This window comes from Seriola lalandi, unplaced genomic scaffold (assembly GCF_002814215.2).
Source record: "Seriola lalandi dorsalis isolate HSWRI2012SDOR001 ecotype SW California unplaced genomic scaffold, Sedor1 jcf7180002049666, whole genome shotgun sequence".
NCBI classification, from domain to species: domain Eukaryota; kingdom Metazoa; phylum Chordata; class Actinopteri; order Carangiformes; family Carangidae; genus Seriola; species Seriola lalandi.
In genome coordinates this window covers 32,201-49,610 of record NW_019520219.1, presented here as the reverse complement: position 1 = coordinate 49,610, position 17,410 = coordinate 32,201, and the positions used below count along the sequence as shown (strand labels likewise).

The 17,410-nt window shown below is 43.9% G+C and overlaps 1 protein-coding gene across 1 annotated transcript in view; it reads left to right on the top strand.

Annotated features, from left to right (window-relative positions):
- rtn1a (reticulon 1a) overlaps window positions 1–17,179 on the top strand; it is a 20,080-nt gene extending 2,901 nt beyond the window's left edge. The window contains exons 2-9 of the mRNA XM_023398609.2: window positions 4,720–5,457; window positions 5,869–6,552; window positions 14,360–14,567; window positions 14,665–14,803; window positions 14,912–14,981; window positions 15,355–15,401; window positions 15,496–15,554; window positions 16,322–17,179. Coding sequence (XP_023254377.1) covers window positions 4,720–5,457; window positions 5,869–6,552; window positions 14,360–14,567; window positions 14,665–14,803; window positions 14,912–14,981; window positions 15,355–15,401; window positions 15,496–15,554; window positions 16,322–16,364 — 1,988 coding nt within the window. The 3' untranslated portion in view covers window positions 16,365–17,179. The remainder of the gene's footprint in view (window positions 1–4,719; window positions 5,458–5,868; window positions 6,553–14,359; window positions 14,568–14,664; window positions 14,804–14,911; window positions 14,982–15,354; window positions 15,402–15,495; window positions 15,555–16,321) is intronic.
- The last annotated feature ends 231 nt before the right edge of the window (window positions 17,180–17,410 follow it).

Below are 17,410 nucleotides of genomic sequence, written 5' to 3'. Positions count from 1 at the left end.
GGGGGGCAGCTTAATGGCGAGAGAGGCGAGGTTGTGATGAGAAGGCCGATAGTTCAAATGGCCAGACAGTCAGGGAAAAACTGGAAATACAAAGACATACTTTTAGTTCAGTGTCTTCCTCTGACAAAGGCACTCAGATGTCAGTGGTCAGCAGAGCAGCTCCCAGGGGTGAGCCAGTGTCTGCATTGTGGTTAAAAATGTGTTGTCCAGCATCTTACATATTTAAATACTGCTTAAAGTGTGTACAATATATACTAATGTGTCTTGTTTCCAGAATGGTTCAGGCTGAAGTGCTCATTTTATGTGCCACCTGCCAGGTTTACAATCTCATTCATCTTCATCTGTCTTCAGGACCAATTAGCTAATGCTAAGGGATAAAAGATAAAAGCTGAGCCCAAAAGGCTCCACTGTAGGGGACAATAACAACGCATTACTGCTATCATTATATCATCCAGTCATAATTTCACGTGTCCTTTGATCCCCTGTGTGCATCCTAAAGACAATTACAAGGCTGCATGTGAAATATGATGCTCTGATCATTGCCTCAGTCCAGCTCTCTAGCCTATGGACATGAGTAATCCCTTAGCAGAGTATTGCGAAACTGCTCATGGGATTAGAGCTACTATCAGCAAAGGCACTCACAAACAGAGTAGTCCAGCTACATTTTTTGTGTGTAGGTTATTGTAGCCTACGCATGCACGCCCTCCTGCCTGCGTCTGTACTCTTTAATCCCAAATTCTGTCTGCACAATGAAAGTGAAATGCCAGTCCAAAGTCACACTAAATTGACAGCTTTGACCCAAAGCAGACAGCTTGCAGACACTCAGTCTGGATCCTCCCACATCCTCTCCATTCATCCATAAATCTCTACCCATGCAAGAAAAATACGATCAATACAGTGAAAGACAGGTACTGTACGTACCACGGCTTCAGAATTTGAATCGGGACAGATTAGCTTTTATTTAAACGGTCTCTAGATTGATTTATCTTTGACAAAAGCCGCTGCAACAACAACATTTGTCCTACGTGGCCTTCAGTGATTTTTTAAGAATGGTGGGTACACTGACGATTCTTACAGTAATTGTACGTCCTCATTGTCTTGGATCAATGCAGCTCAGAGCAGTTGAGTACAGCTGTTCTCCTATCGATCCCTGCTAGTAGTTTTGTTGAACCTCAGCTGTCAGTATAGACTGTCTTTGTCCATTTTCCTCTTCTTTACTGACATTAAAATGGGATAGTTAGTGACTTGTATTCAAGTATTTGTTGAACCAAGGATATTGTAATCGATACATGATGAACATAAACGTTATAACCAAAGCTTTTAAAGACCATTAAGACTCGGAGTGGGTCTGCAGTTAAACTGTGACCAACAAGTAAAGGACTTAATATAAGAATTGAATATTAACACTGGCCAGGGGAATAATAATGGTTCAGTTATGTTGTACAGATTAATAATAAACAGCAAATACTTAAGTTAATACATAAGTTATTCATGAAATTAGTTTTACTGTTAGTGTGTGTCAATTTGATTACTTAGAATGTGATTTGCATATATTATATTGCATATATTGGGATGACAATATATTGCAAATACAGGTCCAAAAGTCTGAGACCAATTTCCCATTCACTTGAATGGGAAAGTGTAAAGCACCTACAAATCCAGCAAATTTCACACTGAAATGCAACAATACAGAAGTAGTAGCATATAACAATGAGAAAATTGCAATAGTTGGTGGGTTATGTTTTATTCCTGTATGTCTCAACCTAAAATTAAAAAAATTTAACACAACTTCTGGCAATATTTATAGAAAACCAAAAGAGAAAAAAACAGTAACAGCATAATATGTATTTTCATATACTTACAAATAACATATTTATGTGAAAATGTTCAAATAAATTGTATACCAAATAACAAAGAAAATGTTACAAACCTAATGTTTATCCTGATAAAAATCAATTTCTGTTTTTGTCTTTCTAAACAAAGTATTGCGCAGCTCCCAGTAGAAAAGACAAATCGTTCCTTAAATAATAAAGCTACAGCATATTCTTTAACGTCAAAAGCACAGATGGCTTTGAAAGAAGAGCTCAGCGAGCATGTTGATGGATTGGTTTCCACAAGGTCATGGAGTGAAAGAGTACTCTTGAAAGGTAACACCACAGTGGAGAGGGTCATGGATGGAGTAATGGAATAGCTACAGTGCTGTAGATTCACAGATGTTTAAGAAGTACAGCTGAGATACCACTGGGATGAATGATGACCTGTTATTGAACAACACAGACTGAAAATGATTGTTCCTTTCAAAGTCAGTGCAGCCTGTTGTTGTAATGGGGTGTGGAACCGGCAGCATCTCACATTAGTTTGTTCATTTTATTCCCCATTGAAAAACTGCAGTGGATCAGTAAATGTCTTCAAGGGGGAAACAACATACAGCAACATACAGCTCAGTAAACCCTTGGTTTCAAAGTGGCAATATATTCATTTTGCAACTCTTTGATATTGTCTGCGCTCACATGTTTTTGTCTGTAGTCTGGTAATTAGGAGCCCATGCCTTGGCATAGCACAGATTGTCAGGCTGCATTAGTATCGGCGCTGCACTGGCTGTACAGAGGACAACAAAAGGACCGCTCCTTCTCAGCACATCCACCAGGACTTATTTATTTAACTGCACCATACTTTCAATGACATGATTATGTTGTGTGGCTCCAGTGTGAGCAGAAAATTCCTCTGTTGTCACGTCCAATCCCATCTGAGCGCAGCAAAGCATTTGCTTCAGCCCAGCGGGTCTTTTTTCCCAGCATCTGGGTGCTACGCCATATCAGCAGATTCAGAATGGCCTCAGTTTCAACACACCAACTTTGTCAAGTACTGTATCTGCTCAGAGCAGCTTCCCTCGTGGCTGTTAAAGACAAGCATCCAGCTTCTTAATTGTTGCAGATGAATTATGCAACTGCTGGTGAGTTCATCTGTGTTGTTACGTAGAATGGGTTGATAAAGAGAGAGAGGGGGTGTGTTGCCAGAGATCAACTCTCTTCACAGTTTTTAGTGGCTCTAAGTGCTTCCCACATCTGCGCAGTAGGTATTTGTCCCGTGAATCAGTGAGTGTTAGATTATGATGGTGTTGCCAGGGTGATGGCTGATGGTAGTACACTAAGAGGATTATACCTCGTTTGCTTCAGTAGTACATCAAGGGCATTCATGTCACTGAATTGAACTTGGCTCAACAGCTATGCCCATCTATTTTGCATACTGCTTGGATCCATAGGCAGTTGGGGTTTTGATCTACAATGCATTTTAGCCTATTAGCCTCTATGTCATGTCACCCCTCCTCCTATGTCCCAGCATGGGTGTGTAGTGTTTATGCCATTGTACTGCGGTATGATGTATTGTTAATGACAGAGGGTGCAGCAGTAGGAGGGATAGCACAAGGAAAGGGTGGTGGGGCCTTTTAGAGGAAGCGAAGGGAGGGACGGGACGTCCTGACCTGTTGGGTCTTCTGTCAGTCAGTCTGCATCTTCCATCGCTAACCCTAAGGCTGCTATTTTAAATCTTCCCCCCTTATCCAGCCCAGCAGCTGGACTCAGTCTATTTATAGCACCACCGCTGCCCTGGGAGAAGCACGGCTACAGAACAGGAGGAGGAGCTCAGATTGTGGAAGTGTAAACTCTGACTTGTACACAGCACAACAGAAATCAGATCTCATCTAGCATGTGTTTTTGTATGGGAGCTATGCTTATTGTTGTTTATGGCCGTGTGTGTTTGTTGGGGAAGTTGAAAGACTTCAAAGACTGGAAGTTGGACATAAAGTCAACAAATCTGAATACTTTGCTCGACCTTGACTTTTGACCTGATGGTTTAAAATAACATTCCTATCACATCCGTGTCTTCCTGTTTTGCAAGTCATATGTAATATGAGTATCCTTAACGTTTCTCTGCAGCACTGTAACAAATTATTCAGTGAGATGTTGAGTGATATTTCACAGCAGAGCCCACACAAGCTCACACACAGCTTAACACCAACGTTGTCTGTCCAATTTATAAATGCACTTTAAAACACCATTAACACTGCAACTGGCTGACTGTAATTACTATTATTTTAGTTTTGTGTGTGCCGTTAGCATGCAGTGTTATAAAATATTTATTTTATACATTTATCATTGAACAGTTTTGTCAGCCTAGCCTAGCCGAGTTTAATCCATTTCGGTTTTGGAGAGCCTAGATGGCCACTTGCACATAAAATATGTTCTTTACGTACGTTACGTATTTGTGTAAGTATGTGTTCATTTTCATGACAGTGTAATTTGTCAGGGGAGGTGCAGGATTAGTGATTACAGAGCAGAGATGTGACTACAGACAGTCCTTTGCTTGCATGATTTAGAACAGACTCTGGTTGTGGCACTGTGGTTTTTAGGGTCTGAACAATCCCCCTTTGTCCCAAACCGGGTACAAGTACCCTCTGTTACTGCTGCCTCACTGAGCTGCACAGCCGTGCACCCAGTCTGACTGTGCTGCTCTCACAGTGCCACAACCCCTCTCCCTGCCAGCAGCACTAGCTCAAGCATAGCCTTGTTTAACTGGATGTTTTCATTAATCAAACTGCTCAGGCACAGGCTGATTTGATTTGATCGTGTGACACAGAGTGTTGCCGTCCTTCCTCATCAGTTTTGTGTGCATCTGTCCTCGCTAAGTTTCACATCTTTCTCTCTCTGTCGGTCTTTGTAGATGACCCCATGTCTGGCCTATTCAGGAAGCCTATGAATGATGACGGTGATGTGTACACTTCCCTGCTGTCCAATCAGAGCTTCACATCGAGCCGGGAAGCCTCCTACTTGTCAGAAGATATGAAGCCCTCCAAGTCCTCCACTGGCTCGTCTGCCCTGGACGACTTCTTTAGCGAAAGCTACAGCTTCAGCTCCAACACCAAGATGACTTCTGACCTGCTGGATGACATGCCAAAATCTCTGCTGGGCTCGGATAAGACAGAATCCTACAACTACATGGACATCAGCCACGGGGATGAGCGCCACGATCAGCACCAGGGGGCTCAGCACAGCCTGGTGGACACAAGTTCGGCTGGTCATGACTTGCTGGGGAGCTACATAGACAAGAGCCCCGGAAGAGATGAGGAGGATGAGGAGGAAGAGGAGGAAGAGAACCTAGGTCCAGCACTGGGTTCCCACTCATTCCCCTATGTGGAGGAACCCTCTGATGAAGAGCTGTCAGACTACCGCTCCTACCGAAACCTGGGTGGCACCCCGCAAACAGCCAGCCCAGTGAAGATCACCTTGACCGAGTCCCAGCCGCCAGCTGCCAAGACAGAGCCGCAGCAACAACCCCCTCCAGTCAGTGTGTCTGAGCGTGAAAACGTCCTGAGTGTGGGCTTGCAAGGGGTTCCTACTGTGACGCTATCAGAGCCAGAGGATGACAGCCCTGCTTCCACTCCCAATGCTTCACCAACACGTAGGCACAGCACACACACACACACACACACACACACACACACACACACACACACACACACACACACACATACACAGACACCAGTCACGTGGTCAGATATAGAAGCAGACGGTATGTATAAAATCTTCCATACAGTTATGCAACAATAACTATTTGTTTGTTAACATTAGCTAACATTAGCCACCACATACTACTGGTCAGTAAGGTAAGGTTGTAACAGGAAAACACATAAGTGTACTGAAATGAGCAAGGATGAAGTCAACTTTTTTAGTAAGAGGAGGATTGTGGTATTTCTTCTTTCAAAAGTCACATAGTCTATCATTAAGTTATATGTGCAAATACTGTATGTCTGGATTTGTAATGTGAATGAACTCTAACGTCCACATTTTTCTGCTTTTCTTTTGTGAGCAGAAAAAGAATTCCCTTCCCATGACATGTTCAAAGCTGACGCAGTGAAGCCTGCAGCTTCCAAAAGTCCAAGTGTAAAGGCCGGCAGCAGGGAGCACGATGGCAGCAGTGCAGAGTCTGGAGACTCAGAGATTGAGCTGGTGTCTGAGGAGCCTTCCAAGGCCAGTAGCAACCCATTTGACCAGCTGCCTAAAAGCAAAGGCGCTTTTAGCCAGCCTAACAACCCCTTTGACAATCCCCCAGTCGCCAAGGGTGGTTTTGGCCTGGCTGGCAACCACGCTCCACCCACAGCCTACAGCATTCTGAGGGAAGAGAGAGAGGCAGAGCTTGACAGTGATCTCTTCATTGAGTCTGCATCAGAAGAGAGCCCAAAGAGAGAGCAGGGCATCAGTGGCCCAAAACAGGGAGTCAGCCCTCCCTCTCCCCTGGTTCCCAGCGTCGTCCCTCCCCGCAGTACGGCCGAGGCGGTGCCGGCCGAGACCCTGATCACAGAAAAGGTCAAGACACCAGTGAAAACAGAGGAGGATCGCCCCAACAAGCCCAAGCCCCCCACTGCCGCCGTGCCCCCAGAGGTGCGATTGGAGAAGCCCCCTCAGGACGACATGCACAAGCACACCAATGAGGGCAAAGCAGACCTAGGAAAACCGGCAACGTCAATGTTTCTGGAGGGCTTTAACAAACAGAAAGGTTAGTCCTATAAATCCTGGCTTTCTCTTGGTGTTTTCTAAGGGACACATATCTCCCTTCTGCACAAAAATTTTAAAATATTATAAGATAAATATTTATAAGATTTCACAAAACATATCTGTAATCTGTTTATTGCAGCTGTGGTTTCACTTTGGCCGATAAACTACTATCATGAGTACTGGCTTTCCAGAAATAGTGTGGCCAGCTTGTGGAACAGGTAGTGTCTCTGATGTGTCTTCATGCCCAAATGAAACTGTGATTTTGTTTGAAACCTTACCCATCATATTTAGGGATTAAAAAAAAAACTTTGGTGATCACCGACAGCATATTTCTAATCAAATTACTAACGCACTACTTGTGTTTGTTTACCTCCTGGTAGCTACCTGCGTGGTGTGCTGTTGCACTGTTTTGTTGACAAGGCTGGGAAAGTAAAAAGGAGTGCTGGGAGAGATGGGATGTTCCACTGTTGAGTGTGCCAAGGGGTGGGAAGTGCTTGTGTTGTGCTTTCTTGAGGTCTGCTTCCCCCTGGTGGTATGTTTGAGAAACAATTGGAGTGAGGACACACTGAGTCACATTTATGGCAATGAATGATGATTGGAACTCAAAAGGTATACCGTCTACCCTTTACTGTAATGTAAATATCTCTCTCTGCTTTCAGTGAACAACAGCACCAACTATAAAATTGCAAATATTGAGGGGAAAAAAAATTCTCAGCATCTTGACAGTATCTAGCTTCTTATATCACTGTAACAGCCTGATTAGATAAGACAGGCAAGCCAGTTGCAGTCAGCGCGAGTTAATGCAGCCTAAGCTAGTAGCTATTGGCTGCTCTCTATGTCCTTGTACACAGTGGGTTTACATAATCTTATGATGTCAAAACTGGGGCATACTCCTACTTAGGGGCTTTGAAGGCAACCTCTTAAATTTTACAAAAAGCCACTGCTAAAGAAATTAATGAATGAATGTTGTTGTTTACAATGGCTCCTCTGTGGCCTTCAAAGACAGGTGCATATGTTTCCCAAAATTTCCTCTGTGTGCTACTGATGCATTCTGGTTGAACAGAATGTGATTATTGAGCCAGATGTGTCGTTATAAATGTGAATTGTACAGCCTTATAGTTTGCCCTATAGTAACTGTGGTACTAATTGACAAGACTCCTCTTGTTTTGTTTACTCAGACTGGAAGAAGGTTCTGGAAATGCTAAAAAGCAGGTCATGTGTTTTTTCTCCACCACTAGAGGGCACAACACACCTTTGTCATTGCTGCTCTGATGAAGATGAACAGATATTGTTTTCATCAGTCAGTGCACTTCCATACCAGTTGCCATAGCAACAGTGATGGGAGAGCATGTTCAGTCTGGTTCAGAGAAATCTGTTTTTTTTTCTTTCCTCTTGGTTGGTATTGGCAATTCTGTCAAGTCTGCGGTGAGCAGAAGGTGTTAGGTGTGGCGGTCTGCAGGGGGGGAGGACAGAGACGACAAGACTAATGGATTTGATAGGTTTGAAAGATGACGTTAGCTCCAATCTATAAAGGAATTGTTGTCTGCTCAGTGCTGACACCACAGTGACTGTGCCGTTTCTTTTGCAGTTAGCTTGTAATCGCCATTTATTGCTTTTTCAGTCCCAGTTCTTTTTACAGCTCCATTTGCATTTCAAGTATATTCTAGGGAGGATAACATAAAGCACAAACACATCCTGAAGGCACTAAACAAGGAGCATTGTGCCGTAATCACAGCGTCTCATGTTATGAATTATTAAAGTACCAGCACTTTGCCTCTTCATCTATCAGTAGTCGTAGTGGAAACAGCTATTTGAATCTGTGGCTACAACCTTAAATATTCTTATGTGCAACTCAAGAACAATGGAGCTGGATATATGCCATATTTTTCCATAGCAACATGGTCTCAAGTCAAGCCATATTCAGCTTTCAGAAAACAAAGCTACTGCATCCTGTGTGGTGTGCAACATGACATCACACTTTTGAAAATGCTGTTATTCTGTTTATAGCCATTATTACATATTTCACCAAATATAAATATGGTTCTGTTTACAACACTGGAACAGGCTACAAGAGAAGCCAGAACGCTAATATGACAATGCATCCACGTACTTTGATGTCTCATCAAAGTGTATGTGGGATAACCCTCCCACAACTTGTACCCCCACTAATACTAGTCTGTTCTGAGGCTCTGTTAGAGCTTTTATTGTGAAAGCTAGTGTACCTTTCCTTTCAAGAAAAATGCTTAGCCTCTGACGTTCACCCACATCACTCTTACCCCCCTAGGCTCTTAATCATTGCATGGATGGTTTGCTGCAGCAGCAACTGTGGTGTGGTGTTTACAATTTGACCCCCCCTCCCCCCGCACACACGCACACAGACATACACATACGCACTTTCCCTGCTCTTTCTCTTCTATCCAGCGCTGCTCCACAGCATCAGTCTGTGTGCTCCGCAAGCCGGCAGCACCTTGGAAACCTTTCCTCCCTCCCTCCCTTCCTCCCTCTCTGTCATCTCAGTCTCTCTCCCGCATCCTTTTTGACCATTCATGCCTTTCTGGGATGAGTGAGTGAGTCGGTGCTACCGAAGAGGGAGACAAAGAAGAAAACGGAGACCATAAAGAGAAAGAAAGAGAGAGCAGGGACATAACTGATCACCAGCATGCAGGCCACTGCAGACGTGACCAAGAAGGAAAGCTCCTGGAGCAGCTGGAAGGGCCAGGGTACTGATGTGTTTACTGTCTTGATGTTGCTCATCAATTGTCTGTTTTGTGTGGCTGTGAGAGACGGACTGTTACCTTTGCATGTAGGTTAAATATTCATGAAACTATAGGTGTGGAGTCTTGAATGCACGTATGTGTGTGTGCTTTTCATGCATACATTTGTCATCTAATTATATTTGTCAAGCGTTGAGGAATCAAATAGCACTGTTTACCTGCACCCCTCCATTCACATGGACACGCCCTGATGACAGATCCTTTCTGCTGCATGTGTGTGTCTGGAAAAAAAACAAAGAGGAAAGGGGGTGAGAGACGCTGGTGGATATTTTAGACAATAAGTTTATACACACCAGCATGCTGAGAGCCATCTGTTTTGGGTGCATGTTAATATGGATGCCAGTGTTGTGGACTAAGGCGTGTCATTGTTATCACCCTCCCCACTTTGCGACCGTGCAACGGAGCTGGTTTTATATGGCGTATGCTCTGTTTTTGTGTAATGAGGCAGTCGGAGCATCCGGACGGCACTGACAGACTGTCTCCATGGTAACCAGGGCACACCCATCCTGATTACATCAGCCCTATCTCCTCGGCTGCCATGGCGCCTTGCAGAGACTGGGCCAGATCAGAGTATCCTCCGTCTGTCTGTTTCCATAGCATGCAGGGCTCGTGGAAGGGGCCAAGAGAGAAAATGGCGCCCCTTCCTGCACACTGGTTATGGCTTATTGTCTGGCATCTTTTTAGGTTTGTTTAAGAACTAGGAATGAAATAGCATGATCCACTTATTGTATCCCAAGACCGTAACAGTAACTGATTGTGGGTGTACAGCTTTGTAAAAATGCCTCAATAACAATCCAGCATTTGTCATTATTCTGCTGAGTCATTATCCATTTAATTTGGGCTAAATGAGTGTTGACACTGTGTAACATGATAGCCTATCTGATGGGATCTGTCCACAACATTAGGAACGCATCAGATTAATCTGAGACAGTCAGCACAGCAAAGGATGACATTGGGTAGATTCCATCTTGAAAGCCTGTGTACCACCTTGAAGCTATAGGCATTTTTGTTTAGTCATTCTGACTGCACATGCAGATCACTGACTCACTGTCACCGAACCACTCAGGAATTATCAACAATGATGCAGACATTTCCAAAAGTGAGTCATGCATGTATGATTTATTTTAAATAAATCACACTGACGGGGCTCAGTATGACACATGCATGCTATAGGTCAAACATCTACTCTCTACTTCGTTTATCAATCAAGTAAAGTTAAGGTCATAAAAACATGTCATAAAGCGTCCACATAGGTAATTAGACAAAAAACTGCCATTTTGCTTTGTAAATATTGTATGGCAGTTACATGGCAGAAGTGTGTCTTTGACAGTCAAACTTTGGGATAGTTCAGAAAGAAAGGAATAGTAATAGTAATTTAACTTAACAGTATGAGTTACCCACTGCTAGAGATAGATGCATGCATAGAGCTATTCTAATGAGTTCAGTGATATAGGAGAGAATCAGGCATTGGAAATATACCAGGGATGGTTGAATGGTGGACATTTGAAAGTTTTTAGTGCTGTTGGTTTTGTAACTAGCGCTATTTGCTGCTATTTCATTTTTGTTATTTGCTGAGACATCTCTGTTTAGCAAATCTAACAAATGTTCATGCATCAATATCAAGTGAGTAACTTGTGCTATTCTCAGTCAAAAGAAAAAATCCAAACTATTTCTTTAATAATACATTAGATGTTTGTATCCATCATGACAACACCCAGGTCTAAAGTTATCATGGCCAAAGTTTCAGTCACTGCAGCCCAAGTCCTTGAATCTCCGCCGTCAAAGACTGTTGGGAGCAGAAGTGCCTTTGCATGTTTGCCCGCTCTGGCTGATGGCTTGTTTGAGGCCACAAGGATGTCTTCAGTGATTTAATGAGGTCAGGCTAAACTAGTTTCACTACAGAAAAGGGGGAGGGGGAATCGTATTATTGTCACTGGTGCTAATCATTTGCTCTGGTTTTTGCTCAGTGTGTATGTGCTGAATATCAGTCATAAAAACAAACAGGGCTCAACAGGCAACATTTGGACTTGCTCTGTGCTCTGATTCAACATCCCATGTTCAGTATTGTGCATGGGATGGGGATTTAAGTCCTGAGGGCTGAAAAGGCCTGACATAAAACTGTCATTCATTATATTGAGTTTTTGCTATTGTCAAAACTTACTGGATTGTGTATATATTGGGTCATTCCTTATTATAAATATTAGGCTAAGGTTTTAATCAAATGTAAACAATTGAAATTTCATATAGTTTAAACACATTAGATGCATTATTGTTTTGCAAAGTCAGAGATTAGACTCAAATTTGGTCCAATCTAAGCTTGAAATGTAACACTGTGAGTTAACACTTTTAAGCCCTTCATGCACCCTCTTTTTCATTTGTTGACACAGACTTGGAAACTAACAGGCCTTGTGTTAAACCTGCCATTGTCCCTTTGTGCTCCACAATAAAGGGAGTGGCTGCCTTCATGTGTGTAGAGACACATTATGTGTCGCCGATTCCCCAGATTCAGAGCAAATGAATCTCTCTCTGTTCCCAAAGGAACGCTCTTCACCCTCCCTCTTCCTCTTTCAGCCCCTCCCTTCCATCTCTCAGTGAGTGGTGGGGAGAAAATGGAGCATGGTAACTATGGTAACTGCATCAGGCAGGTGCTTGGGCAGCTCCTTGCCACCGAAGCATTTTAATGGAGCAGTGGAATATGGCTACAGTCTGTACGGTTGTTTTAGCTTGCAACATACATACACCTTTACAATTTTAGTCCACTCGTCTGTAGCTGCTGGAGTCATATGATGCAATCCTGACACAACTGGAGGACACTGGTTTCAGTTTCCATTTTGATACAATGACTTTTATTTTAGCCGCTGCTTGGCAGTCTTTGTCATGTGTCAGCGCGGGGCTATGCTTAAAAGTCTGAGCATAAAAGGGCTCAGAGAGAAAGAGAGAGAGAGAGAGGGAGAGGGAGAGAGTGTGAGTGTGTGTGTGCCGGATTGCAATGTGGTTCTTTGGCAACCGCACCCCACAGACGTCCCCCCTCCCTTCTACCTTCCTCCTCCCCTCCCTCAGTCAACCCCCCCTCCCCTCCCCCCTCTGCTCAGGCGGATGCTGATTTGCTGGTGTGGCTGCGGCCCCTCCCCTCCTGTGCAGGGGGGACTCCCCCTTCAGTGCTCTCCTTTTGTCCGTGGATAAAGCAGCTGCCTCTTTCCCTGTTCAGCCATGGGAGCCGCAGGTCAGTACACGCTTCTACTGCACTAGCTAAAGCTTTCCAGTCTGCGTGCAGTCTATGCAGCACATCTCAAGGCACCGTCGCCTGTTGCCGGTCAACACCTGTCTCTCTCTAGCAGAGCTGTCTGTTGTTGATGCGTCTGTGTGTTGTTACAGCTGCTGTATGTGCTACCTGTACCTATCTCTGTGTGTGTGAGCATCTCCATTCAAACCAGTAGCCACAGTCAATTTGTTAGTAGTGGCAGGAACAATGGCTTCTGTGGGGAGTGGTGTATGTACAGCAGCTTGGGCACATGGATCCTGATTCCACAGTTTCTGAATGAGTAGTGTATTTGATTTGATATCGGTGGGGCAGACAGGTACTGTAAGTCATTACTGGTTACTGATGAGAGATTACACATGTTGTATTATAGTATAGGAACAGTAAGTGTGTGGCTCGCAGAGATTCACTTGGTCACAATGACTCTTCTTTCGCCACCCAGGTTTAGCCTGCCTTTTTGGCATCCACAGATGCCTTTTAGTGGAGAGTAAAGATGGCCGTCATCACTATGCTGCTCACAGCTCCACGGCTAAAATTAGAGCAGGCAGGCAGGCGGACAGCTCAGAGAGGAAGAGTAAGTCACCCAAGAGACCACAGCAGCAATTCTCTCTCCTTTGCGGGCACAAAACTTTACATTAACGTACCAGTGCTGCTCGCCCCCCTACATGGCATGAAGGATTTCCAGGTGTTGGCACCAACAGACGACTGGTAAATCCTAGCAGAGCTGCAGTGGTGGGGGTGGCAGCTGGTTCAGCAGAGGTGAAACAAGCAGCCGACAGTTCTCATGGAAACGGGCCCATGTTTTCAGCTGACACAGACGACTGCCAGAGGAGGACCATGTCGGCCGCTGGAGTTGTAATGGTACACTGGGCTAATCCTCAGTTATCACTTCTCTGTCATCTTTGCTAGTGGCTTTGAATTACAGGCTCCACCACTCTAAGAAGACTAGAAATGTTAGAATAGAAGGAAAATGTACGAGTGCCTGCAGGCATGTTGGTGTTATATATTCCAGCTGTTTGTTTCTGAGTGAGTGAGGCAATTCAGAGGAATCATGGTGTTTCACTGCATTAATGAGATACTGCATTGAAACATCGTCATCCTTCATCTCTGACCACAGAACTGCTTGTCTGGCCAGGTCACATTGAACCGTTATCTGTGAACTGCTGATAGTGCGACTGTTTCTGCTGCTGCCTTCACAGAGCTATAGGTCAATCATTAATTCAGCTCTGAGAGCAGCGTGTGCAGGTGTACCCGCAGTGTAATGTACCTGTTTGTATGTATGTTTGTATATGTATGAGACCAGACCAGGTGCTGCTGATGATAAGCACACGTCAGATGGAAACATGACACCTCGGGAATGAGGCAACACAGACTGTGGGACTCGCTCAACAAGTGAGAGTCAGCTATTATCTTCTGCAAAGTTCGCGCTATATATAGGGGTAAAGAAACTGAACTGGCGAATCATCACTCAGACACCTTCACCTCACCTTACAGCTCGACAGCTCCATCTAACCTAACGAAAAGCTTGGTTAGGCAACTGGGTTAAAAAAGGATCACGTGACAGCCAGCAGCTCTCTAAGGACTTTCGGTTGTGAACAGTTTCCAGTTATTTGACCCAAATGTGTGGTGTGTAGCGCTCGGCGGCAGTCTAATCCACTTTGAAAAGGATATGGCCATGGATGCCCAGGCCTGCATGTTAGAGAGCGAGAGGTCAGGTAATGCTGGTTGTGGGTCTTAACCCTGCTTGTCCTTGTTCTGTCCTTCCTCCCCCTCAGCGATTGACCTGCTCTACTGGAGGAATGTGAAGCAGTCTGGGGCCGTGTTCAGCAGCGTGCTTCTGCTCCTCTTCTCCCTGACCCAGTTCAGCGTGGTCAGTGTCGGAGCATACTTAGCCCTGGCAGCCCTCTCTGCCACCATCAGCTTCAGGATCTACAAGTCTGTGCTGCAGGCTGTGCAGAAGACTGATGAGGGACATCCTTTCAAGTAAGTGAAACAGAAGGTTGATGGATGAGATTGTGAATTTCATTCCAAGGTCTGCATGTTTATATCGGTCTTTTCTGTTTCCCTTATTCGTTCCCAGAGCCTACCTGGAGATGGAAATCGCTCTGTCCCAGGACCAGATTAGTAAATATGCTGACAAAGTCCTGCTGTACACCAACACCTGTATGAAGGAGCTCCGCAGGCTGTTCCTCGTCCAAGATCTGGTCGACTCCTTGAAGGTTTGCGCCACACACTCGTACCTTCAAAACAAACCGAAACAATCATGAAAAAATTGTCACAAAAGCTGGTTCATTAGATAAAACATATCATGTCTGTGTGTGTTTCAGTTTGCTGTTCTGATGTGGCTGCTGACCTATGTGGGTGCTCTCTTCAACGGCCTGACACTGCTCATCCTAGGTGAGGTCATCTCGACTCACTACGTCTCCCACTCACTCTGCAACTAGCTTCCAAACACTGCTGTTGACTCACACACACCCCCCAGCATTTCAGACTTGTTAAAGACTTGATAAACACAATACACTTAAAAGAGCTCCATTATATCATGTGTGTCATTAATGAGAAGAACAGCATGTCCTTCTTGCTGTGCATGAGCCACATTTAATTACTGGACATGTCTACTTCACTGCCGTACAGTATCTGTTTACTTTTCCAGTTTACCTTAGATAAGTGCAGTGGTTAGGGGCCATGCTGACACAAATGTGTTCCCGTTTGAACATATTCCCACTGTCAGTCTGAATACTTTAACAGTTCTCTCCCTGTGCGTCTACAGCTGTGGTCTCCATGTTCACCATGCCTGTGGTCTATGAGAAACATCAGGTGGGAATTTGAACTTCATGATTTCTAAAGTCGACCCTGCCTTTTGGAAAATGTTGTCCAGTATTTACACCTGACATTTTCTTTCTTTTTTCAGGCACAGATTGATCAATATGTGGGACTAATACGGACCCAGGTCAACTCTGTGGTGGGGAAGTGAGTGTCATTTTGTCATCAAGATCACTTAAGATATATGAACAAATGTAGTTGTGAGCACCAACTTTGAGCAAAGGCCAGGCAAGAGCAAATCAAGCATGGAAACCTTTTTGGGAATTTTTACTGAGCAGTTTTGACCATAATCTGACAAAATATCTCTGCATCTTAACGTTACAGCACCTGCCTCTCCCTTATTAGTGCTGCTGAGTTGCACTTGTGCAATTAACTCTTAAAGCTCTAGTGGAGCTGCTCAGCGGGCTACAGGTTTGACTGTAGTTGTACTGGGCAGCCTCCAGGTGCTTGTGTGAAACAGGAAAGGTGTGGAGTGGGGTTGCTTTCTAAATCTAGTCTTGTGCCAGCTTTACTCATGTCACAACCAAATAGATGAAAAAAGCTGCATATGGAAACATGTTGCAGAGTGAAGAGTCAGATCTGCTTTGAAGAAATGGGACTTTTTTTTCACTGAGTGTCTGAAACAGACTTTATATTCACTGGCTCTGTCTTAACCCAGAAAACTCAAGTTTCTAAGTGTCTGAAGGGTCAGATGATGCCAAAACAGCCTGCAGTTTTTGGAATGACCACAGACTTTTCCACTTTTAGTAAAACTTGACTCATTGGTTTTATGGACTCCCATAAAAAGACAGAATACAAAAACAACAGGTGCTTTGCTCCCTGAGAATGAGGCAGAATAGGCGAAAGTTAATCTAGAATAAATATCTTGGTCTTATCTTGGACACGTGGTATTAAAGCTTGTTTTTTCTGCACAGGATCCAGGCTAAGATCCCCGGGGCCAAGAGGAAGGAGGAGTAGACCTGTCTGTCTCACTGGGAAGCTGACAGTCCAGTCCAGCTCAGAGTCAGGCAGCTCGCTCACTGTTGAAGAGCCCGGTCGTCATCTGTGGGGCGTAGTGCTATGTCATTTTGGTGTTCTCTAAAAGCATCCACTGGAGAAGCCTTCACCCTGTCTATAGCAGTCTAAACACTAACACACAGTCACACATACATAATCTTGTTTCTAGGTAGACAAGTACACAACTCAAAAACAAAAAAAGAAACTGACTTTTTTTGTGTTGCTTATTATAAAGTGCATGAAGTCGAGCCTTGGGTAAATAATATTTGATATCTTTTGTGCAGTTTTTAAAATCACGCTCCATTTTTGCTTTGCAGTGCTTACCACAAACTGTATGGTTCAGCACAAAAAAGCTAAATGCCCACAGACGTGCTCTGCTGCCAATGTTAAATACTGCTTCATGTTTCTGAGTTAGCAGTTGGGGCTTCTCTCAGTATATGTCAATATATATAAATATCAAAAATGATTTCCTTTTGGTGTTTCCAAGCACAAAATAATTTAAAAGTATGCGTCTTAGATGTGGTAATTGTAGGGTTTTTGCTTTTGTATAACCATAAGGAACAATACACACGCTCATGTTTAGGTACTGTTGTACAACTACTATGAAGACAAGGAGTATCTGGTGATATTTAGCTTGTTTGAATAACTGTCCAACTTTGTACTATGTTCAACTATACTCTGTAGTTCTTTAGACCCTGGACTCTTTAACTATTTGCACTTACAGTATGTATTTAATTACAAGAATAAGAAAAATAAATGTACCTTGATGTATAACATCTCCTCAGCCACCTCACTGTTGAGTTCACATTCATAAGACAACTTCAGGTTGGTGAAGATGAGACTGTGTATGACACCACAGCTAAGTTTGAGGTGATAACACTTTGGATGGAAGACTTGGAATTAGCTATAAATAGAAGCCAATGAATTTTGGCACAGGCATACCTCTAGTAGTAGGAGCTTAGAGTGTGTGTGTGTGTGTGTGCGCGCGCACGCTCGCACGCTGTAGT